Source organism: Lithobates pipiens, unplaced genomic scaffold (genome assembly GCF_037356315.1).
Source record: "Lithobates pipiens isolate NorthernLeopardFrog02 unplaced genomic scaffold, aLitPip1_a1.2 Scaffold_25, whole genome shotgun sequence".
NCBI lineage: Eukaryota > Metazoa > Chordata > Amphibia > Anura > Ranidae > Lithobates > Lithobates pipiens.
In genome coordinates this window covers 169,340,226-169,366,160 of record NW_027507787.1, presented here as the reverse complement: position 1 = coordinate 169,366,160, position 25,935 = coordinate 169,340,226, and the positions used below count along the sequence as shown (strand labels likewise).

Genomic DNA, 25,935 nt, shown 5'->3' with positions numbered 1-25,935 from the left:
TGTTTTCTTTTTTAGACTCGTTTCCCTCTGTTTTCACCTGATGATCTGGCCAGTAACACATCTCTTGTATTAGAGCGCCCCCTACTGTGGATGAAGAAGCACAAGGGGCAAATTTGGACGGCAGCATTGTCAGTCTGAGGGGGAGGGGAGTGTTAGGACTAGCAGATTTAGACTCACTAACAAATTGAAGTCAAACTCCATTTAACAATTTATGATCGGTTACAGTATACATTTTTTTTTTTTTCCGTTTGGGATAAAGGTTTTACATAAATAAATAATATTGACCATTTTAAGCACCCCTGTCAGTGTTCAATGGTTTGTCTAATCCCTGTAAACTTATGCATCTGGAAGAGAGTTTGTTCTTTTGAAAAACAGACGTACTGGCTAGATCACCAGGTGAAATTGAAGAAAGAAAGCTAGAAAAAGAAAACAAATGCAGCCATCACATCTAAGAATTGGTAAGCTGCAGTATAGGAAATGTTTGCTTTGGGTTTAATACTGCTTTACATAGAATGAGATGGAGAAGTTTGGGAACGCAAATACCGGAAACCTTGAAACTAAGACTCAGTCCTTTATTCCAACATTGTTGGATTCTGGGGCATTCTCACCATATGTGCCATACTCCATATTTTTCCTGATCCACTCTCATCCCATGTTATTCTGTTTGTCTTTCATAGTCAATTTGGCTTCACAACCATCTCAGTAACCGCCCCCGACACCATCACTACATTTAACGCCAAGACCTTCTGCCTAGGGGACAATGGCTTTGGTCTCTCAGCACAAGTATCCTTGACTGTCTTCAAGCCGTTCTTTGTGGACCTCACCTTACCCTATTCCATCATCCGGGGGGAGACGGTGACATTGAAATCCCTGGTCTTCAATTATCTGAAACAATGCTTGAAGGTAACTAAATAAGAACATGAAAGCCAAATCCCATCCTTTTTCTTCAGTCTTGCTTATTTTGATTGCAGTGCACACTGTGAGCTTCTTACAATGTGCATTAGAATCTGAAGCATGTCAGATAGAGCCGCCTCATTTCCTGGCTGGAGAACATTCGGGATCAGTACTTCCACTTAGCAGCATGGGGTCGTTGGTTTGATTCCCAACCATGACACTACCTGAATGAAGTGTGCATGTTCCCCCTGTGCCAGTGTGGGTTTCCTCCAGGTACTCTGGTTTCCTCCCACACTCCAAAGACAAGCTGGTAGCTTAATTGGCTCCTGTGTAAATTGGCCCTAGTATGAATGTGAGTTAGGAACCTTAGATTGTAAGCTCCTTGAGGACAGGGACTGATGTGAATGTACAATATATATGTAAAGCGCTGTGTAAACTGATGGCACTATATAACTAACCTTTTAATAAATAAATCTATCACTTTCCTTTATAGCAGGGGTCTCCAAACTGTCTAAACAATGGGCCAATTTACTGTCCTTCAGACTTTAGAGGGGCCGGACTGTGGCCAGTGGGTAATAGGAAATGTCCTGGTGTCAGTAAGAATGCCCCATCATTGGTGTCAGTGGGAGGAATAGTGCCCTACTGTTGGTGTCAATAGAAGGAATTATGCCCCATTGTTAATGCCAGTGGGAAGAATAGTGCCCCAAGGGCCAGATAAAGGCAAACAAAGGGCAGCATCTGGCCCCCGGGCCACAGTTTGGAGACCACTGCTATATACAGTGCCTTGTGAAAGTATTCGGCCCCCTTGAACTTTTCAACCTTTTGCCACATTTCAGGCTTCAAACATAAAGATATACATTTTTATTTTTTGGGAAGAATCACCAACAAGAGGGACACAATTGTGAAGTGGAACGAAATCTATTGGATTTTTGAAACTTTTTTTGACAAATGAAAAGTGGGGCATGCAAAATTATTCGGCCCCCTTGCGTTAATACTTTGTAGAGCCACCTTTTGCTGCGATTACAGCTGCAAGTCGCTTGGGGTATGTCTCTATCAGTTTTGCACATCGAGAGACTGAAATTCTTGCCCATTCTTCCTTGCAAAACAGCTTGAGCTCAGTGAGGTGGGATGGAGAGCGTTTATGAACAGCAGTTTTCAGCTCTTTCCACAGATTCTCGATTGGATTCAGGTCTGGGCTTTGACTTGGCCATTCTAACACCTGGATATGTTTATTTGTGAACCATTCCTTTGTAGATTTTGCTGTATGTTTGGGATTATTGTCTTGTTGGAAGATAAATCTCCGTCCCAGTTTCAGGTCTTTTGCAGACTCCGACAGGTTTTCATCCAGAATGGTCCTGTATTTGGCTGCATCCATCTTCCCCTCAATTTTAACCATCTTCCCTGTCCCTGCTGAAGAAAAGCAGGCCCAAACCATGATGCTGCCACCACCATGTTTGACAGTGGGGATGGTGTGTTGAGGGTGATGAGCTGTTTTGCTTTTACGCCAAACATATCGTTTTGCATTGTGGACAAAAAAGTTAGATTTTTGGTTTCATCTGACCAGAGCACCTTCTTCCACATGTTTGGTGTGTCTCCCAGGTGGCTTGTGGCAAACTTTAGACGAGACTTTTTATGGATATCTTTGAGAAATGGCTTTCTTCTTGCCACTCTTCCATAAAGGCCAGATTTGTGCAGTGTACGACTGATTGTTGTCCTATGGACAGACTCTCCCACCTCAGCTGTAGTTCTCTGCAGTTCATCCAGAGTGATCATGGGCCTCTTGGCTGCATCTCTGATCAGTCTTCTCCTTTTCTGAGCTAAAAGTTTAGAGGGACAGCCAAGTCTTGGTAGATTTGCAGTGGACTGATACTCCTTGCATTTCAAAATGATCGCTTGCACAGTGCTCCTTGGGATGTTTATAGCTTGGGAAATCTTTTTGTATCCAAATCCGGCTTTAAACTTCTCCACAACAGTATTACGGACTTGCCTGGTGTGTTCCTTGGTCTTCATGATGCTCTCTGCGCTTTCAACAGAACCCTGAGACTATCACAGAGCAGGTGCATTTATACAGAGACTTGATTACACACAGGTGGATTCTATTTATCACCATCAGTCATTTAGGACAACATTGGATCATTCAGAGATCCTCGCTGAACTTCTGGAGTGAGATTACTGCACTGAAAGTAAAGGGGCCGAATAATTTTGCACGCACCACTTTTCAGTTTTTTATTTGTTAAAAAAGTTTAAAATATCCAATAGATTTCGTTCCACTTCACAATTGTGTCCCACTTGTTGGTGATTCTTCACAAAAAATGTAAATGTTATATCTTTATGTTTGAAGCCTGAAATGTGGCAAAAGGTTGAAAAGTTCAAGGGGGCCGAATGCATTCGCAAGGCACTATAGACTTGCTGTTCTTGGCCCGACTCTTTCTTTTATTGGATTTCAGTTATTTTAATCATGGAGGCTCAGCATCCCAAGCGTTACCTAGGGCGGTCTTCTTGGAAATGCATTCTGCCTAAAACCCCCCACTCCTCCAGACTGGCACCCACCCATCAAGGTATTTTGGAATTTGCATAACTCCTCCCAAGAGCCAATCCACTGCTTGCGCCAGGCCAGAGAGCTCTTGATGGGAGTACTGAGGCAGGGTGCTGTGAGGTTATCAGGAAGTTATGTGCAGCACCCTGGTGGGACCTCACACCATCCTGCTTTGCATAGAGTCCCACTGATGACATCCTTGAGTCTAACGTAAGGTATGCAATGAAAATGCAAAAATTGCATTAGCTTGTTGATAAAAATTTGGGAGGAATCAGATATGACAAAATTTAGGTAGAATACATTTCGAATAAAAAAAAAAAAAAAAAAAAAAGCTGATTAAAAGAATGAAATGTTGTTTTTAGAGGGGCGTTAAAATTATCAAAATTAATCAAATAAGCCTTTAAAATTATACTAGGTACAAGTGAAGGGCAATAAAATATAAAAAAAAAATGTATCTAAAGCCAAAACAGTTTTATTTCTCTAGTTTTTGGATATAAAAGGTTAGAACCCCTGTCAGCGTTGTCCTGGATTCAGATAGTTATCTACCCAGAGGATCCAGTTATGTCCTGTCCTGATTTGGTACTCAGGTGCCGCATCCTGTGTCCCATGCCGTCATCTTGGTCCTCCTCATTCATCAGATTCTGGCTGCCTTATCCAGGTTCAGGCAACAGCTCTCTGACGATTACAGGTCCGCCCACTGACCTCTGTTTTTCCCTTCTCATGCAGCCAGTGCTCAGGGCAAAGATGGCAAATTGTGCCCCCTACCCCCCCTCATTATGTGTGAGCTTATGAGGAGGAGGGGGAGAGAGAGCACAGCCCACACCTCCTCCTGGCTCTCTACTCCTCTCTTTACTGTTTCCAGCACTGGGCTGACAGTAGTAGTGATGCTGCTGTCACTACTCCTGTCAGCCTTATAGTAGAAGGAACTTGCGGCGCCCTCATCCCTACAATACTGTGCCCAGGGCAGCTACCCCTTCTACCCACCCCCGGCCCTGCATGCAGCCTCCTGGGATATGTGATGGGAACTTCCAGGAGGCTGAAGCAGTAGGGACACGTCATTCTCACCTAGGCAAGAATGGCCTGAGTAGGCAGGGCCAGGCCTAAAATGGGAAAATAAATAAAGAGACAAAAATTGCCAATTCACATTGGGTAGGGTAGAAGCCATGTAAAAAGCCTTAAAGTGATGCTAAACACACACTGTTTACTTTACATTGTCCCTTCTATATCTGTATGTGGATGATGGCACTGCAACTATTTTAATTAAAATTAAACGACCTTTTTCCTAATCGATATACAGCTGTCACATGACTCAGCTCTCTTCCAGCCTGTCTGCAGGGAAACATATGTAGGAGGAGCTTCTATTCCTCGGCTGTTGGTCACATGTCCAATGAAAACAAACAACAAAAAATCAGCCTCTGGCATAATTAATATCAATAAACCTTTTTAAATTGTCATACAAATTTATATTTGAAATCAAATCTTTATTATTTTTTGGCAGTAACATGGTGTGGGCAGATAGAGTTTTGCCAGTCACGGGCTGTGTCACACCCCTCCAACCTGTGTCTTAAAATAAGACAGAGGTGAAGCCTCCATCAATCTACATGTAATATCCCACATACCATTGTGTTTAGCTAGTTAGTGTTCTATTGTAGTCTATTGTCACATGGGCTGCTTAGATGTGATAGGGAGGAAATGCTCAGCAGAGAAGCTCACGGAAAACTGAGCATGTGCAGAACTTCCAACACTGCTCTGCAAAATCTCCATCTGCATTGGGGACATGGAGAGAATGGGGGAGGTAGAGAACAGGAGGATCAACCACTGATTTTGCAGAATAAAGAAAAGGAATCTCATAGTGACTGAGTGAGTATGAACAGCATGTAATATACCATTTAATGATAGTTTTTTTTTTTTTATGATGTGGGTTTAGTGACACTTTAAATGATATGGAGGGATGATGGTGGGGGGATGGGGGGGGGGGGGCAGATGGGTGAATGAAGGTTCTCTTTAAAGTGGAACAATGCTTCATCTGGGCACCACAAAGGAAAAATGCTATTTAATTCATTTTGAATATTCGAAGTAAACTCCCATCCATCCATGTCTCCATGCTTTATTTTGCCGAGAAATCACTTTGAAAAACGTCCCCTAAGCATTTCTGGCCATGGCCATCTAGAGTAAGAGCAGATGATTCAAATAGCATTCACTTCCTGGAATCTGCCCTAAGCTCAAGCCTGCAAGCAGGAGGGTGTGCTTAGCTGAGAAAACCCCTCCTCCCCTTCAGAAGACTCAGAGATTAATGGCATAATTTGCCTAGACAGGAAACCAGGAAGTAACTGAAGAAACATAAAAAAAAATGTTTAAAAAAATAAATATGACATAAGTTCCCATCAATTTACTAATGTTAGCAGGATAAGGATTCAAAATAGTCAAAGTTGATCAAGAGAGAGAAGTTTTGGCCACAAGATGTCCTCAGTGTTCCAGGTTTAAGGACACTTAACCTGGAAGACTAAGGAAAAACTGATGCCGTGTACACACGACCAGATTTTCTGGCAGAAAAGGTCAGACTGAATCATTCTATCGGATATTCCGATCGTGTGTGGGATAATCCGATCGTTTTTCGCTCTAAAATTCCGATGGACCTAGAAATAGAACATGCTTTAAATCTTTGCGACAGAATCTATTTCTATCGAGAAAACCGTTAGTCTGTATGCTGGTCCAACGGACCAAATACGACGCAAGGGCAGCTATAGGCTATTGAACTTCCTTTTCTAGTCCCCTCGTACGTCATTGTGTTCGAAACTAACGGACTTTGGTCCAATCGTGTGTGGGCAAGTCCGGTCGGAACTCCGTCTGAGTTTATTCTGACGGAAAGTCCGGTCGTGTGTACGGAGTGTGGGATGACTGCCTACCATTGGAAGAAGACAAATAGGAGTCAGTGCAGCACATGTCCAGTCAGAAAACTTCAGAAGAAGGTTAAAAAAATAAAATTAAAAAAAAGCATGATCCTAAGGGGGATAATGCCTCAGATCCCAAGGAGGGCAGGGAGGCTTTGGAGAGGAGAGCAAAAAGTCTGGATTTGGGGTTTTAACTCCGATTTTTGTCTTCAGGTCCAGGTATCGCTGGTCAGTTATTCAAATTTCACCATAGAAGCCTGCAATGACTGTGTGTATACCAAATGCATCTGTGCAGATCAATCCGACACCTTCAACTGGAATATCACTGCTGAAGCAATAGGTAATAATCAATAAGGTGAATAAAAAAAATAAAAAATTATACTGCGCCAGCACAAATATTAAGCTGCTGACACTGCAATAGAACTGATTGCATAAGTAAATGTGATATAAAGTGCAGCGCTGAGATATGTACACAAATGAAAGTGTAATAATGGGAAAAATGTAAAAATAACTGACACCGATAATAAGTGTAAATCATACAAACATGATACTGATAAATCAACAAATCATAACGCCCATATAAAAATACACGTGCTAAATCATAAAGAATTCCAAAAAAGGAGACTGAAGTAAAAAAAAAACAGTTCAATATGGGTTCAAACTTCTACTTCCGGGGAGAAGTTCGATGTGCTCGTGAAGAGGCCCAACAAGAGTGGAAATTGACATCGAATGTGCAGCCACCATCAAACACAATGATCGGGTACACTTACCAGATCCAATGGGCTACTAGCACGCAGCCAAATGTACAGAGAACCAAAGAAGATAGGACCCCACAGGGACCGGCAGAGCACAGATGGAATGCAGCTACTCCAACACACGATCGGACTTTCCGAATGAGCGGGCTTGTCCACCACACGCCCACACACGACCGGACTTTTCCGGTGGACTTTTGAAATGAACGGACTTGCCCACACACAGAGAAAAGTCCATTCATTTTGAACGTGACTCCAGGTAGACGGGACTAGCGAAGGAAGTGAATGTCGCCTCCTCCATCGGCGAGATTTACACCTCGCTAGCCCCGTCGCCTGGTATGGATTTAAAGGGTAACCCCTATGCTGAAAAAATTGTGTGCGAGTCCCCCCAAAGTCCATAGCAGCCCCTTATCCGAGCACGCAGCCCGGCCTGTCAGGAAAGGGGGTGGGGACAAGCAAGCGGCCCCCCCCCTCCTGAACCATACCAGGCCATGTGCCCTCAACATGGGGGGGTGCTTTGGGGACGGGGACCCTGCGGGCCCCCCCACCCCAAAACACCTTGTCCCCATGTTGATGAGGACAAGGACCTCTTCCCAACAACCCTGGCCGTTGGTTGTCGGGGTCTGTGGGTGGGGGGCTTATCAAAATCCGGGAGCCCCCTTTAATAAGGGGGCCTCCAGATTCTGGCCCCCTACCCTATGTGAATGAGTATGGGGTATGATGTACCCCTACCCATTCACCTAGGGAAAAAATTGTACATAAAAAAACACAACATAGGTTTTTAAAGTACTTTATTATACAGCTCCTCCTCCTCCTTAAAGGGGAAGCCCTACACTGAAAAAATGGCGTGGGGGTCCCCCCCTAGGTCCATATCAGACCCTTATCCGAGCACGCAACCCGGTCGGTCAGGAAAGGGGGTGGGGATGAGCGAGCGCCCGCCCCCCTCCTGAGCAGTACCAGGCAGTGTGCCCTCAACATGGGGGGGTGCTTTGGGGAAGGGGGGGCCCTGCGGCCCCCCCACCCCAAAGCATCTTATCCCCATGTTGATGAGGACAAGGGCCTCTTTCCGACAACCCTGGCCATTGGTTGTTGGGGTCTGCGGGTGGGGGCCCCCGGATACCGGCCCCCCACCCTATGTGAATGAGTATGGGGTACAATGTACCCATACCCATTCACCTGTGAAAAAAATGTAAATAAAACACAACATACAAGGGTTAAAAATCATTTATTGCACAGCTCCGGGCGTCTTCTTCCATCTTGGGGGGTCTTCTCGCCGGACTCCTCCACTATCTTCTGCTCTTTTACTAGTGGAGGAGCCCAGCTTTCTTCTTCGTCGTTGCCCGGGGGTCTTGCCCCCCTCTTCGGTTCTTCTTGCCGGGCCTCCGCGCCTTCTTCCAGCTCTTTTACAAGTGGTGGCCCGGTCTTCTATCGCCGCTGCCACCTTCTTCTTGTTCTTCTTGAGATGTTGACTCATCGCTGTCTCTGGCCGCAATGACAGGGACGCGGCGTGCGGCGAATTATATAGGGACATCGCTGGGTGATGTCCCCGCCCATTATGATGTCACAGTCCCATACGTGTCCCCGTAATTCGGTCGTGTGTACGCGGCATTAGTGTCACATTGGGCTGATTGTCCCCTCACTTCCTGCTCCTGAGATGCAACAGGAAGTGATAGGAAATGTTTACACCTTGCTGAAACAGGTGTCCCCCATTGAAAGATTTCCCCTCATATCTTGTGCTGGTGACAACCCTAAAATTTTGGATTTCCTATTACTTTTTATCTCAGTAACAGTGGTCATCAGGACAAATAGAGGGGGTGATGGGCACACAGACACCACTGAAAACCTGGCAAGTTTCTTTGGTGTAAGAGCTGTAAAAATGTGTCTGCTTCTCTCAGAGTTAGCAGGTTGCCTGAAAAAAAGTCATTTGTTGCGTTTTAAATATCTCCGAAACTACACATCAGAAAAATGATAGCGTTGCTGTGTCCTGTGACTTGTCAGGAATGTATACATACAGACTACGGATAGGTCCACCTTATTGATTGTGATATAAAGTGCAGCGCTCAAATATGTACACAAATTAAATTGCAATAATGGTAAAAAAATATAAAAATAACCGACACCAATAATAAGTGTAAATCATACAAAAATGATACTGATAAAAAGTGAACATCAATAAATCATAACGTCCATATAAAAATACACGTGATGAATCATAATGCCTTGTACACGCGGTCGGACATTCCGACCACAAAATCCGTCAGATTTTTTCTGACGGATTTTGGCGAAACTTGTCTTGCATACACACGGTTGTGCAAAATCCGATCGTTCAGAACGCGGTGCCATACAAAATGTATGACGGGACTACGGAGAGGCCAGTAGCCAATAGCTTTCATCTCCAATTTTTTTTCTGAGCATACGTGGCACTTTGTGCCTTGGAATTCTCTACACACGATCGGAAAAGGTCCGATCGGATTTTGTTGTCGGAAAATTTTAGATCCAGCTCTCAAACTTTTTCTGTCAGAAATTCCGACACAAAAAGTCTGATAGAGCCCACACATGATCGGATTTTCCAACATCATAATCCGACCAGACTTTTTCCATCGGAATTTCCGACCATGTGTATGAGGCATAAGAAATTCAAAGAAAGGAAAAAGGTGACTGAAGTGAAAAAAAAGTTCAATATGGATTTAAATTCTACTTCTGGGGAGAAGTTCGATGTGCTTGTAAAGAGGACCACAAAGAGTGGAAATTCACATTAAAATGTGCAGCCACCATCAAACACAATGATCGGGTCCACTTACCAGATCCAATGGGCTACTAGCAAGAAGCCAAATGCGCAGAGAACCTGAGAAGATAGGACTCCACAGGGACCGGCACACACGCCATACAGCACAGATGGAATGCAGCCACTCCAACTCAGTGTCCAAAAAAATCCAAGGTTCAACCAGGCATATATGAATTGAGGAGGGGAAAATGCCAACATAGAATACAGTCCTTAAATGATTTTATTGAATAAGTAATATACTTACATTACTATAGATGGATACAGGCACTGTATAGAAGTGATCACAAAAGGAAGATAATGAGGAGCGCGGTAACATGCAGCCAACACAATACATCTCAACATTTCGTCTACTTATGCCACGTACACACGACCAGACTCTTAGCCCTTGTACACACGGTCGGAGAATCCGTCGGAATATGTCCTGTCGGACCGTGTTGTCGGATAATCCGACTGTGTGTGGTATGCATCGGACTGTTTCCGTCGGACCCAATTTTCCAACTTGTTGGAAATATTTTCCGACAAACTGGTCCGATCGGACATACTCCGATCATGTGTAGAGAATTCCGATCAGACAAAGTGCCACGCATGCTCAGATCAAATTCCGAGACCAAAGCTATTGGCTACTAGTCTGAACGTAGTCCCGTCGTAACGAAGTAACGTCATCACGTTATGTACAATCGGATTTTCCGACAACTTGGTCCGACCGTGTGTATGCAACAGTTTCGGACACAATCCGTCGGACAAAATCCAATGGATTTGGTTGGCAGAATGTCCGACCGTGTGTACAGGGGCTTAGATGGATTAGGTCAGACGGAACGAATCTGATAGACAATTCGATCGTGTGTGGGCTTTATCGGACCTTTGCTGTCTAAAAACCAGACGGACTTTAGTTTTAAAACATGTTTCAAATCTTTCCGACGGACTTGAGTCTCCTTGAAAAATCCATTCGTCTGTATGCTAGTCCGACAGATGAAAACTGACGCTAGGGCAGCTATTGGCTACTGGCTATGAACTTCCTTATTCTAGTCCGGTCGTACGTCATCATGTTCAAATCCATCAGACTTTGGTGTGATTGTGTGTGTGTCCAAGTCCGTTCATTCGGAAAGTCCATCGGAACGCTGCCGAAAGTCCGTTGGGAAGACCGTCGGACCTAGTCCGTCAAAGTCCGGTCTTGTGTACACGGTATAAGACATCATCCGGGGTATGTTGGCATTTTTCCCTCCTTAATTCATATACGCCTGGTAGAACCTTGGATTTTTTGGATGCTGAGTTGTGCCGCGTACACATGATCAGACTATCTGGTGGACTTGGTCGCCCGTGTGTGGGACTCTACCCATTCACCTGGGGAAAAAAGCGTACATAAAAAAAAAAAAAAAAACACAACACAGGTTTTTAAAGTACTTTATTAGACAGCTCCAGGGGTCTTCTTCTGTCTTCATGGGGTCTTCTCGCCGGGCTCCTCCGCTATATTCTGCTCTTTTACTAGCGGAGGAGCCTGGCTTTCTCCTTCGTCACCGCCCTCCGGGGTCTTGTCCTGCTCTTCGGTTCTTCTTGCTGGGCCTCCGCTATCTTCTTCTGGCTCTTTAACTAGCATGGCCCGGTCCCTCCTCCCTCCTCCCTCCTTCTTCCTCCCTCCCTCCCTCCTCCTCTTCTTCCTCCTCCCTCCTCCTTCCTCTTCCCTTTCCGATTGTTGACACAACGCTCTCTCCAGTCGTAATGGCAGGGACGCATTTTGCGGCGACTTATATAGGCATAAGGGGTGGGGTCACTGGGTGATGTCACCTATAGAAGTACTATATATATGTCACCGCACAATGCGTCCCTGCCATTATGGCCGGAGGAGGATGAATGTTGAGGGCACATGGCCTGGTATGGCTCAGGAAGGGGGGGGGGGGGCGCTCGCTCATCCCCCACCCCCTTTCCTGACTGACCGGGTTGCGTGCTTGGATAAGGGTCTGATATGGAACTAGGGGGGGACCCCCACGCCGTTTTTTCAGTGTAGGGCTTCCCCTTTAAGTCCATACCAGGTGACGGGGCCAGCGACATGTCAATAGATTGACTTCCTTCGCTAGTCCCGGCTACCTGGAGCCGTGCTCAAAAGGAACGGACTTTCCTCCGTGTGAAGGCAAGTCCGTTCATTTCAAAAGTACGACGGATAGTCCGGCGGACTATACGGCGGATAGTCAGTCCCGTGTGTTGTCAGGTTCGGACAGTCCGGCGGACTTTACGGCGGTTTGTCCGCCAGACTAAGTCCGCCGGATAGTCTGATCTGTGTGTACGCGGCATAAAATGGAAAATTCAATACTCACTTGTCATTTTCCTTTTCTGGTGTCTATTACAGAAAGGTAAGTATTCAATTTTCTGTTTTCCTGGTGCCTTAATGCCAGCATAAATAGGCACCAGGAAAAGGGGTTTTAACCCTTCCTTACCATATCCAAAACTGGAAAAAAATTCAAGTAAACATGCAGTTTAACCCCTTCCCAACCAGCCACCGTGATGGCTCTCCTGCGCGAGCCACCGTAGCTGTACGTCGGCTAGGCGCGACTACTGCCGGGCACCCATGATCGCTTGTGACAGAGCGGGAACCGGGATCTGTGTGTGTAAACACACAAATCCAGGTTCTGTCAGGGGAGAGGAGACAGATCGTGTTTTCCTACTAAGTAGGAACAACGATCTGTCTCCTCCTAGTCAGCCACACCCCCACCACAGTTAGAACAAACTTAACCCCTTGATTGCCCCCTAGTGTTAACCCCTTCCCTGCCAGTGACATTTATACAGTAATCAGTGGCTATTTTTTTAGCTCTGATCGCTGTATAAATGTCAGTGGTCCCAAAAAAGTGTCAAAAGTGTTTGACTTGCCAGTTGCAATGTCTCAGTCCCAATAAAAATCCCAGATCACAGCCATTACTAGTAAAAAATAATAATAATAATGCCATAAATCTATGCCCTATTTTGTAGACGCTATAACTTTGGGGAAAACCAATCAATATATGCTTATTGTGATTGATCTACATATTTTTGGTAAAAAAAATAATAAAAGAATACATATCGGCCTAAACCAGGCATGTCCAAAGTCCGGCCCGCGGTCCGGTTTTGAACGGCCCGCCTGCTCTTTCTCAATTTATTGTGCCATGGGAGCAGGGCTGTCAGATCAGCCGATCCCCGGCACTGTGAGAAGCTCCGTGAGCTTTAAAAGTGAAAGTAAAGTGCAGAGGATTGTGCTGTGCTCTCTGCTTCCCCCTACAGTGCAGTACCCGGCTGAATGAGGAAGCTGCAAAGGTACTGTACTACAAGCTAGATTTGTGTTAAAAAGGCCTTTATTCATATGTATGTATGTGTATGCATGTGTCTGTATTTGTGTGCATGTATGTCTGTATGTGTGTGAGTGCACATGTGTCTGTGTGTGTGCACATGTGTCTGTGTGCGCACATGTGTCTGTATGTGTGTGTGTGTGCGCGTGTGCGCACATGTGTCTGTGTGCGTTTTTTTTTTTTTTTTTTTTTTTTTTTTTTATTGCACTGCACCAAAAGCACCCTACATTTTCCAATGTGTGGGGTACCATTAAGAATTAACGGTGCCCCCTAAAGTGCAGAGCATTCGTCTGTGTGTTGGGAACGAGTGCGACAAAGGCAAGAGAATTCTTGTTGGGCTGTGTATTAGTGCTCAGATGGACACACTTAGACCGAATTTTCAATGGTTCAAAGAATGTCAGGCAAAATGGTCGGCCCCCAGGCATGTTCACTTCATCAAATCCGGCCCACTTTGAAAAAAGTTTGGACACCCCTGGCCTAAACTGATGAAGACATTTGTTTTGTTTTTTTGGGATATTTATTATAGCAAAAGTACAAAATATTATGTTTATTTATAGCGCAAAAAATAAAAACCGCAGAAGTGATCAAATACCACCAAAAGAAAGCTCTATTTGTGGGGGGAAAAAAGGACATCAATTTTGTTTGGGTACAACATCGCATGACCGCACAATTGTCAGTTAAAACAACGTAGTGCCATATCACAAAAAATGGCCTGGTCAGGAAGAGGATAAATTCTTCCGTGGCTAAAGTGGTTAAAACAGGAACAAATCATTTTAGGAAGCTTCTATTATATGTTGTAAACTATAAACTATTATAAACTGGTTGGTCTGTGTGTTTGTTTGTCCAGGTTTTGTGCCGATCACTGTGAGAGCCGAAGCCATCTCAAGCACTGAACCCTGCAAAGACAATCCAGTATATATGCCCCCTAGTGGACGTGTGGACACGGTGCAGAAACAACTGCTTGTCAAGGCAAGTCTTTTCTTTGTGTGTATGTTGAGCACCCTTTCAAGCACGACTCTCCTTCATTTCATTTCAAATTTAATTGACATCTCTATTTATTTATTTTTAACCAGCTGTAAAATATTTGACCTTTTCCAATATATATTCTTTACCATAAAGAACTATTTTCAGAGCCAATTCTTTCCATGGTCACAGATATAATGACTATTGTGAAGGGTTGGAGCTGCTTTGTGTCTTTTCCTTTCTTATCTCTCAGAGCAAAAAAAAAATCCTCTCTGCCATAGAACCATACCCAATTACACAGCTTTGCTCAAGATATGGCCCTCCTGCACATGGGCAATTCGGGTCATGGACAGTGTAGTCCATCTCCACTCCCCATCAGAATCGGGAAAAATTTATCAGATGCACTCCACTCAGCTCCTCTTGCCATATTTATTAGGCTCTGTTTCACCACCCCTGACTTGCTTCTTTTGAGCAATGTCATATAGCAATGTCTCCACCTGGGAACCAACCTTCTGTCTCGCAATTTCACCACTCCTGGCTTGCTCACAAGAAGCAAGCCAGGGCTGGTGAAAGGCATTGAGGAAGGTTGGTTCCTAGATGGAGACATTCGTGTATGACATTGCTCACAAGAAGCAAGCCAAGGGTGGTGAAACGCATTGAGGAAGGTTTGTTCCCACATTTCTGTATTTTTTCCATTAAGTACATACCTTGTGTTGAAAGGTGTCCCCTGGCAGAATGAAGAGATAATTATTTTCACTTCTTCAACCACTTGACCTCCGGAAGATTTACCCCCTTCCTGACCAGACGATATGGCATTTTTGCGATACGGCACTGTGTTAATTTACCTGACAATTGTGCTACACTGTCTTTATGTCTAGCTTCGACAGGTCAAATATTGTACTTTACCGTAATCTTGCATCTCTCTTACACTGATCTCCTATTGTCTTGTTTGCAGGCGGAAGGCATCACAAAGAAAATTCCTCAGAACATGTTCCTCTGTTTGAAAGGTGAAAAAAAAAAAGAAAAAGCCAAGGTCATGTGTATTGGGTCAAATTAGCATTTTCATGGAAAAAACAGGGCATTTTTTTTTCAACAGGAACTCAGGGAACACAATTCCGGCACCTCTAGCACTGATGCTGGCTGCTGGGGATCATTTTTTGCTGGTGGGGGATCTGTTTTTGCTGGGGGGGGGGTCTTATGTAGCTAGGGGGCTGATCATTGGTGGGAGAGATCTACTGTTGTGGGAGGGGTCTATTGTTGCTGGCTGCCAGGAGATCTACTGTATTGTTACTGGTGGGGTTTATTGTTGCTGGGGAGATTTATTGTTGCTTGTGGGGATCTTATGTTGCTGAAGGGGTCAATTGTTGCTGAGAGAAATCCACTGTTGAGGGAAGTGTATGAGGGAAGTGTCTGTTGATACTGGCTGCTGGGAGATCTGATATATATTGTTACATAGGGGGGTCTATTGTTGTTGGGGAGGTTAATCTGGTTAATCTCATGTTGGTGGGGGGGGGGTGATCTTTTGTTGCTAGAGGGGATTTATTTTTGCTGGGGGGACCTATTATTGCTGGTTAATCTATTGTTGTTGGGGGGGGGGGGGGGATCTATTGTTGCTGGCTGCACAGAATGGTGCTTGGAAGTGGGTAGAGGATGGAGACAAGGGGGGACTTGGAAGTGGGAAGTAACTGTGCCTACTCTCTGAGAAAAAAGAGCTGTAAAGTGCAGGATGAAAGAGGTGGAAGGGAGGAGGAGGCACTCATCTGACTCTTTAGCTGTGTGTGTAATCTGAACTTCAGCTATGCAGCTCTACAACCAACTATTTTGTTAGGGCAGGGGTCTCAAACTGGTGGCCCTCCAGCTGTTGCAAAACTACAAATCCCATCATGCCTCTGCCTGTGGGAGTCATGCTTGCAACTGTCAGCCTTGCAATGCCTCATGGGACTCGTAGTTTCGCAACAGCTGGAGGGCCACCAGTTTGAGACCCCTGTGTTAGGGTATATTCACACCAGATGTACTGGGGTACGTTTGAGTGCATTCCCAACTCATGGCAGCCAATAAATTATGGTTCCCTATGAGTGCAGTTCACACTAGAGCATTGCATTGCATTTGCCCAGTGCTGAAAAAAAAAATACAAAAAGGCACTACTTTTTTTCAGTTTAACGCGTGCAAACGCACAAAACAAAAAACAGTTACATAGTTAGACTGATTGAAAAAGTCCATCTAGTTCAACCATAGAAGGGGAAAAAATACAACCCTATACCCACAGTTGAGCCAGAAGAAGGCGAAAGACCCCAGAAAAGCATGACCCAGTTTGCTCCAGCAGGGGAAAAAAAATTCCTTCCTGATCTCCCGAGAGGCAATCGGATTTTCCCTGGATAAACTTTACCTATAAATGTCAGTACCCAGTTATATTATGTACATTTAGGAAAGAAGCCAGGCTTTTTTTAAAGCAATTCACTGAGCTGGCCAGAACCACCTCTGGAGGGAGTCTATTCCACATGTTCAAAGCTCTTATTGTGAAGAAACCTTCCCGTATTTGGAAATTAAATGGATATTAAGGGGAACCCCGTACCCATATTAAAAAAAGGAAAGGCATGGGGCCCCCAGGCCCTATATACTCAGAACAGCAGTATACAGGAATTGTAATTACATGCACCTGTTTAACAGGTGCTGAAAAATTGGTCCTTAAGCACTGGTGCTGGTGCCACGACACTGCAACCTCTCCCATATATTCTATTTGGAGTGCAGGAATGAGCCCTGCTGCAAAGCATTGCATCACAAATTGTAATTACACACCCCTGTTAAACAGGGGTTGAAAAATTGGGCCTTAGCCACTGGTGGCATCACCCAGAACCAAAAATGTTCTTCCAAGCTATCAGCAGGAGAAAGAGGATAGTCAGTGAACATAACAGGACAGTCACTCAGCATAGACAGTCTTGAAGGGAGGTGATATTCCAAAAAAAATTATTCGGTTACATCAGCTTCAGGTGCTTGGTAACTGGTGGTGATCCAAGTCTGATTTATCTTTATGAAGGTCAGTCGATCAACCGAGTTGGTGGACAGGCGCACCCTGTGATCGGTTACAAAGCTTCCAGCAGCACTGAACGCTGGATGCAGGACAGGCCAGTAGCTCAATTGCATACTGTGCAAGCTCTGGCCAGTGATCCATCCTCAAGACCCAGTAAGCCAGAGGATTTTCGGTGGGAAAGGTGTCCAAGTCTGACCTTGCCCCTAGGTATTCCTGCACCATGTAAATCAGACGCTGGCGATGGTTGCTGGAACTGATCATACCTTCTGGCTGCGGACTAAAAAATTGTCTGAACGCATCAGGCAGACTGCCACCTTCTCCACCGCTCCTTCTGTGACTGACCGAAGCCTCATCAACACGTTATCCAGGACCAGGAGTTTGTAACCTCCCAGTCTCTGGGAATGCGTTGCACAGACCTTTCTGCAAGGCCTCCCGGAGATGTCTCATCCTCTGCTCCCTCTGTGATGGCAAGATAAGGTCTGCAACCTTACCCTTGTACCGTGGATCAAGGAGAGTGGCCAGCCAGTAATGGTCCCTCTCCCTGATCCGAAGAATACGAGGATCCTTCCGCAGGCTTTGCAGGATCAGGGAGGCCATGCAGTGTAGATTAGCTGAGGCATTCAGTCTGGAGTCCTCTGGGTCACTAAGGACAACATGATCCGCAGCCACCTCCTTCCAGCCACGTACAAGTCCACGGGTTTCTTGAGACTGTAAATCATCCCTAAAAGACTGCTGCTGATGCTGAGTGCCAGGCTCCACATCCATGCTGACACAATCCTCCTCCTCTTCCTGTGTGATGGGTGGGACAGCAGGAAAATTGTCTGGATAAAGGGGGCCTTGAGAGGCAAGGAAGTTGTCACGTACCTTTTAGTAGCGAGCCCGGATTGCGTAAAGAGGCCTCCCTTTACAACTCCCACTACCGGTTTCCTGCTAATGTAACAGGGAACACAGGAGTAAGGAGGGGTACAGGTGCCTGGCAGGATCAACAGATGAGAAGGATGGATAGGTGAGGTTCAGTTTTGCAGACTGGTGCACAACAGTAGGGGGAAACGTCCAGTGGAACAGATAATCACAGCGGATGGATCAGCAGGTAATTTATAGCAAATGTCACAGTTCAGCAAAGCAGGAAACTTATAGCAGGTAACACAGTTCAATGAAGCAGGTAACTTGCAGCAGATGGAAGTAGGGCAGAGAAGCAAGCAACTTGTAGAAGATGAATCCGTTCAATAAGACAGGTGACTTGCAGCAGATGAACAGTGCAATATAAGCAGGTTACTTGCAGCAGATGACACAGTTCAATATAAGCAGGTACTTGCAGCAGGTGAATAGTTCAATAAGACAGGTAACTTGCAGCAGATGATACAGTTCAATATAAGCAGGTTCACCTTAGCAGATGGATTGTCAAAGCAAGCCGGGTCAGATATCAGACTGGAAGTGAAGTACAAGGGAACAGGCAGGAGAATCGTCACAACAAGCCAGGGTCGGGTGCAGGCGGATAGCAGATGGGTCACAGGCAGGCCGGGTCAATCAGGAACGAATGCTACGGATCAGGTCTCACAGGTATAACGCTGTAGAGCAGACAGCAGAGACCATTAGCAAGAGGTGAGTTTAAATAGGCCGTTTGGCGCCAACATGGACGCGCGCACATGACCGTGCCCGCGCACGAACGCACGATCGCGCGCACCCCTCGATCGTAAACCAGAAGACCTGGGGGTCAGTTTCTTCATGCGATTTTCATGGCATTGCCCCCTCCTAAGGGGCAGCCTCCGGATGTCCTTTCGGGCAAATTTTTCCAGATGGGCCCTTTTAAAGGATTGAATCAGATTTTTTGCATGAATGTTGTCCTCGGGTTCCCAGGAGTTCTCTTTGGGACCATATCCTTTCCATTTGATTAAGAACTGGTTCTGGTTTCCTTTTCTTCTGAAATTTAAGATGGCTTCTATTTCAAATTCTTCTTCACCATCAACCAAGATCGGATCAGGAGGAGTGGTATTTCGGTTAGGAAATGGATTGGGAGTGAAAGGTTTCAATAAGGACACATGGAATACCGGATGGACCTTTAGTGAGTCTGGAAGTTCTAGTTCGAAAGCAACTTCGTTAATCTTCCTTTTGACTGAAAAAGGTCCTAAAAATTTGGGACCTAGTTTCCTTGAAGGGCACGCCATCTTCAAGTTTACTGTGGATAGCCACACCAAATCACCGGGTACCAGTACTAACTCTCCTCGTCTCTTCTTGTCAAAGGTTGTCTTGTTGTGCTCTTGAGTTCTAGCCATTGTTTCTTGCAGAAGTTTGTTGGTTGAGAAAAAGTTCATCTTTTCCTGGACTGCTGGCACTGAGCATTCAGAAAGGGAGTTGGGTAGGAATGAAGGGTGGAAGCCGTAATTGGCGAAAAAGGGCGTCTGTTTGGTGGCAGAATGGAGAGAATTATTATACTCGAACTCAGCTACTGGAAGCAGGGAGATCCAATCATTTTGTGCAAAACAGGAAAAACAGCGTAAATATTGTTCGAGAATTTGGTTCGTCCTCTCAGTCTGCCCATTGGACTAAGGATGATAGGCGGATGAGAAAGATAGTTCAATATTCAAAGCCTTGCAGAGGGACTTCCAGAAATCGGGAGGTGAACTGTACCCCTCGATCCGAAACTATATTGGCTGGTACCCCATGGAGCCTAATTATTTCCTTGATGAACACTTGTGCAGTTTCAGATCCTGAGGGGGTACCTTTTAATGGGAATAAAATGTGCCATCTTTGACAGACGATCAACCGGAGGCAATTCAACAATGAAGTCTAGAGACAGCATTTTCCATGGCCTGTCCGGAACAGACAACGGTTTAAGGAGGCCCCAGGCCTTAGTCTTACAGTTCTTACTTCTAATGCATGTAGTGCAGGTGTTCACATATTTCTTCCCGTAACTGAGGCCACCAAAAAGTACGCTGTACCAAATCAATGGTTCTAGTGATACCAAAATGTCCGGCGAGTGCGTGGTCGTGACACAGCTCTAGGATAGATACCTGCAGAGTTTCGGGGATGTAGATCTTGTCTTTATACCACAGTAACCCACCTCTGGTTTGTAGTTCTGGTTCTGAAAAAGGTCTTTGTCCCATGGAAGCTTGTCTAAGTCGGGAGAGAAGATCTTCCTGAAGCAGAAGGAAATTCCCAGGAGCGAGAATGGTATCTGGAGGAGAAATTTGTTGGGACTTATGGAACATCCAAGACAAGGCATCTGGTTTTATGTTCTTAGACCCTGGGCGATAAGTTACATGAAAAGAGAACCGGGAGAAGAAGAGTGCCCACCTGGCTTGTCTTGGTTTTAGTCTTTTTGCAGATCTTAAGTACTCCAGGTTCTTGTGATCGGTAAATATTAAAATTGGATGAGAAGCTCCTTCTAACAAATAGCGCCATTCTTCTAATGCAGATTTAATCGCTAATAGCTCCCGGTCTCCAACATCGTAATTCTTCTTGGCTGCTGATAGTTTGTGTGAAAAGAAAGCCACAGGATGGAGCAGGGCCTTAGTTCCTTGTCTTTGGGATAATATAGCCCCTACGGCGATTTCGGATGCATCCACTTCTAAAACGAACGGCAGGGAGGAATCTGGATGTCTTAAAATAGGAGCGGAGGTGAAAAGTCCCTTGAGAGTCTCGAATGCTTCTTGAGCTTCAGAGGTCCAATGAAAACAGGTTCCTTGTCTAGTTAGTTGTGTGATGGGTGCGACAATAGCCGAGAAACCCTTAATAAATTTGCAATAGAAGTTGGCGAATCCAATAAAACGTTGGATTCCTTTCCTGTCTACAGGAGTTGGCCAGTCCAAAATCACAGCGATCTTCTGGGGGTCCATTTTTATACCTTTACTAGAAATAATCAGCCCCAAGAATGGCATACTTTCCTGTTCGAACAAACACTTATCTGCTTTTGCATATAGTCCGTGTTAGCGGAGCAGACCCAACACGCTTTTGACGTGCTTGCGATGGGTTTCAAGGGAGGAAGAAAAAATTAAAATATCATCTAAGTAAACAACAGCGAATAAGTCCAGAAAGTCCCGGAGCACATCATTGATAAAGTATTGGAAAGTGGTGGGGGCATTACACAAACCGAAGAGCATTACCAAATACTCAGTGTCCAAATCGGGTACGGAAAGCGGTCTTCCCCTCATCTCCGGCCTTGATACGGATCAAGTTGTAAGCCCCGCGGAGATCGAGTTTAGTGAAAACAATAGCAGTTCCCAGTCTTTGGAACAACTCTGGGAATAAAGGAAGAGGGTACCGATTCTTTATAGTGATGTTGTTTAATTCGCAATAGTCTACATAGGGTCGGAGAGTGTGGTCCTTCTTCTCAACAAAAAAAATACCCGCACCTGCTGGGGACGTAGACGGGCGAATGAACCCCTTCTTCAAATTTTCTTCGAGGTATTCTTTGAGTTTCTTCTGCTCTACCTCTGTTAAGGGGAAAACCCTTCCAAACTGAATTTTGGCTCCAGGAAGTAACTTAATGGGGCAGTCATAAGCTCGGTGGGGCGGGAGCACCTCTGCCTTTTGTTTACTGAGCACGTCTAGGAATTCATGGTAAACTTTGGGAATGGCCTGACGTAATTCGGTCTCTGGTCTCAGGAAACCGGAGGAACCACAGAACTTCTGGCAATAAGGTGAAGAAAAAGTAATTTTTCCTGTGGCCCAATTTATGGTTGGATTGTGGGCCTGTAGCCAGGGCATCCCAAGTATTACAGGAAAAAGTGGAGAAGTGATAATGTCCATACGGAGAAGTTCTCGATGCGAATCAGAGATAACAGTAGATAGAGGTGCAGTTTCTTGAATTACCGGACCAGATTTAATAGTGGAGCCATCGGCCAAATGGATAGAGTCCACGGGTCTTAGGTAGGAGAGGAATCTGATGTTGGACAGCAAAGGATGAATCCATAAAACAGCTGCATGCCCCGGAATCGATAATGGCGGACGTCTGTAAAGTCTTTCCTGGGAACTGAAAGGAGACAGAAATGATAAGGTGAGATGAGAACTTTATTAAAGAGTCTGGGAGACCAGGAGGCATAGATGGACACTTACGGAGCTTAATAGGACAATTCCTGACGTAATGTCCAGATTCCCCGCAATAGAGACATAGATTATTATTCCGCCAATGTTGGCGTTCTTTGGGAGTAAGAGATGGTCGCAAGACCCCAAGTTGCATAGGCTCAGGTGTGTCAGACGTGGCCCCGGGCGGCAGGTGCTGGATGTAAATGGCTTGGGGCCTTTGGAAGCATCCAGGTTGGGCGAGAGAAACCTGTGGCCCTCTCGGCTCGCCTCTTTCTGACGACGATTGATCTGTATCGCCAAGTCAATTAGTGCGTTTAAGGTCTGTGGAACACCGACTCTAGCAAGCTCATCTTTCAAGGAATCAGAGTCCCATGCGGAACTGATGACGAAGGGCAGCATCATTCCAGTTTGTATCCGCGCCCCATCGCCTGAACTGGGCCACATAATCTTCTACCGCCCTTCGTCCCTGCTGGAGGGTCCGCAAGGCGGTTTCTGCAGTCGCTGAAAGTTGGGGATCTTCGTATAATTGAGCCATTGCATCAAAAAAGGTAGTAAGATTGGCCAACGCTGCGTCTTTCTGTTCTAACAGGCGGTGGGCCCAGGTCTGGGGGTCTCCAGAGAGTAAAGATACCACAAAACCCACCTTGGTAGCCTCCAGAGAAAAGGTCTGTGGTTGGAGGGCGAAATACAATTCGCAGGAGTTGTGGAAGGCCCTGAAGCCACTGCAATTCCCAGAAAATCGCTCAGGTGTTGGAACTTTAGGTTCTGGTGGTAACATCACAACTGTAGGGTGCTGGTCCAGCTTCAGCTGAAGAAACTGATGGTTGAGGGGCCCCCAAGGATCCAGAGGGGTTGGAAAGGGCGATCACCCGTTCTTCCAGCCGGGTGTAGCCTTGCTGGAGGCCCTTAACTGCCTCAGAAAGTCCTGCCAGGTGTTGACAAAGTTCTTCCATGGCAGAGGCTCCCTGCTCGGGCTCAGACATTGGCTGTCTGCTACTGTCACGTACCTTTTAGTAGCGAGTCCGGATTGCGGAAAGAGGCCTCCCTTTACAACTCCCACTACCGGTTTCCTGCTAATGTAACAGGGAACACAGGAGTAAGGAGGGGTACAGGTGCCTGGCAGGATCAACAGATGAGAAGGATGGATAGGTGAGGTTCAGTTTTGCAGACTGGTGCACAACAGTGGGGGAAACGTCCCGTGGAACAGGTAATCACAGTGGATAGATCAGCAGGTAATTTATAGCAAATTTCACAGTTCAGCAAAGCAGGAAACTTATAGCAGGTAACACAGTTCAATGAAGCAGGTAACTTGCGGCAGATGAAAGTAGGGCAGAGAAGCAGGCAACTTGTAGCAGATGAATCAGTTCTATAAGACAGGTGACTTGCAGCAGATGAACAGTGCAATATAAGCAGGTTACTTGCAGCAGATGAACTGTAAGGAACTGGCAGCAGATGAAACAGTCTATATAAGCAGGTACTTGCAGCAGATGACACAGTTCAATATAAGCAGGTACTTGCAGCAGGTGAATAGTTCAATAAGACAGGTAACTTGCAGCAGATGAACAGTGCAATATAAGCAGGTACTTGCAGCAGATGATACAGTTCAATATAAGCAGGTTCACCTTAGCAGATGGATTGTCAAAGCAAGCCGGGTCAGATATAAGACTGGAAGCGAAGTACAAGGGAACAGGCAGGAGAATCGTCACAACAAGCCAGGGTCGAGTGCAGGCGGATAGCAGATGGGTCACAGGCAGGCCAGGTCAATCAGGAACGAATTCTACGGATCAGGTCTCACAGGTATTAAGCTGTAGAGCAGACAGCAGAGACCATTAGCAAGAGGCAAGTTTAAATAGGCCGTTAGGCGTCAACATGGATGCGCGCACGTGACCGCGCACATGCACGTGCCCGCGCACCCGCGATCGTAAACCGGAAGACCTGGGGGTCAGTTTCTTCATGCGATTTTCATGACAGAACTCCTCCTCTTCCGGTCTCCCTTCTGCCTCAAGTGCCCTGTCCATTATTCCACACAGCATATGCTCCAACAGGTGGACAAGAGGTACAGTGTCACTGATGCATGCACTGTCACTGCTCACCATCCTCGTGGCCTCCTCAAATGGTTACAGGACAGTGTATGCATCCCTGATCATTCCCCACTGGATTGGTGAAAAAAAACCAAGCTCCCCTGACCCTGTCCTAGTGCCATAGTCGCACAGGTACTCATTGATGGCCCTCTGCTGCATGTGCAGCTGCTGCAGCTGCTGCAGCATGGCCAACGTTGAGTTCCACCTGGTGGGCATGTCACATATAAGGCAGTTCTTGGGCAGGTTCAACTCCTTTTGGAGCTCAGCCAGCCGAGCACTGGCATTATATGATCTGCGGAAATGCACACAGACTTTCCTGGCCTGCCTCAGGAAATCCTGTAAGCCGGGTACCTGCCCAAGAATCGCTGTACCACCAGGTTAAGGACGTGAGCCACACAGGGCACATGGGTCAGTTGTCCCTGTCGGAGGGCGGAGAGGAGGTTGGTGTCATTGTCGTAAACCACCATTCCCAGCTTAAGCTGACATGGCGTCAACCACCTCTTGGCCTGCCCCTGCAGAGCTGACAAAATATCTGCCCCAGTGTGGCTCCTGTCCCCCAAACAAACCAGCGCAAGCACGGCATGGCATCTTTTTGCCTGCGTACTTGCGTAGCCCCTTGAATGCCTACGGAGCACCGCTGGTTCAGAGGACAAAGCACTGGAGGAGGCCATGGAGGAAGAAGAAGAGGAGGGGTTGGAGGAGAGAGGCGTGTCATAACCAGTAGTAGCATAGTAATAGTAATATGTACCTTACCGCTGATCGCCCTGTCCAGCGAGGCATGGACATTGCCTTCCACATGCCAGTAGATATCCGGAATCGCCTTCTGTGAGAAAAAGTGGCATTTGGGAACCTGCCACTGAGGAACCGCACATTGCACAAACTCACGGAAGGGGGCTGAGTCTACCAACTGAAAAGCTAGCATTCAACCGCTGGGAATGTGGATGGCTGGGAGTGAACTTCTTTCGACGGTCCAGCAGCTGGGAAATTTGCCTGCTACAATCGGACGTCGGTGTACTGCTAGCAGAGTCTCCGCAAGTACTTGGCTGTGACACACCTAATTCTACACCTTCATTCCTCTCAGTGTAGGTTTCAGAGAGGACTGAAGGTCTAGTGGGGTTGGAGATCCCAGCTGATGAGGAGCAAGGAGAGGTCCGCTTTGTTCTTTGGTGTGGGTCTTTAAGGTACGCTTGCCAACGAGCTGCATGGCAGGTCAACATATGTCTGGTCAAGCATGTGGTGCCCAAGCGGCTGATGTTTTGGCCACGTGAGATACGCTTGAGACAAATGTTGCAAATAGCAGCGTGTGATCTGATGCTCTCATCTCAAAAAAGGCCCACACCAAAGAACTTTTGGAATAACGTGCAGAGGCAGGTTTGATTCAGTCGGTGTGCTGCCCTTAAGCTGGCCCCCGGAGGGCATCCTGCCTCGTTGGAGATGTGCCTCCTCCTCCCTCCTATCAGGCACCCACATGGAGCCAGTGACTTCATCATCCCCTCCCTCTTCATCAGTGAGTAAACCTGGCAGTATGCTGCAGCTGATGGAACATGACTGACAGATTGCTGTCCTTCTTGAGCATTCCCTCTCTCTGCGCTCACGCTATTGCCTTCCTCTAGCTGGGTATCATAATCGGAGCCTTCAAAACGCTGGGCATCCTCCTGGAGCATATACC

General features: G+C 46.1%; 1 protein-coding gene across 1 annotated transcript in view; it reads left to right on the top strand.

The window, feature by feature from the left end:
- LOC143929793 (alpha-2-macroglobulin-like protein 1) overlaps positions 1 to 25,935 on the top strand; it is a 198,952-nt gene that overhangs the window by 88,567 nt on the left and 84,450 nt on the right. The window contains exons 13-16 of the mRNA XM_077453770.1: positions 678 to 903; positions 6,535 to 6,661; positions 14,017 to 14,138; positions 15,088 to 15,139. Coding sequence (XP_077309896.1) covers positions 678 to 903; positions 6,535 to 6,661; positions 14,017 to 14,138; positions 15,088 to 15,139 — 527 coding nt within the window. The remainder of the gene's footprint in view (positions 1 to 677; positions 904 to 6,534; positions 6,662 to 14,016; positions 14,139 to 15,087; positions 15,140 to 25,935) is intronic.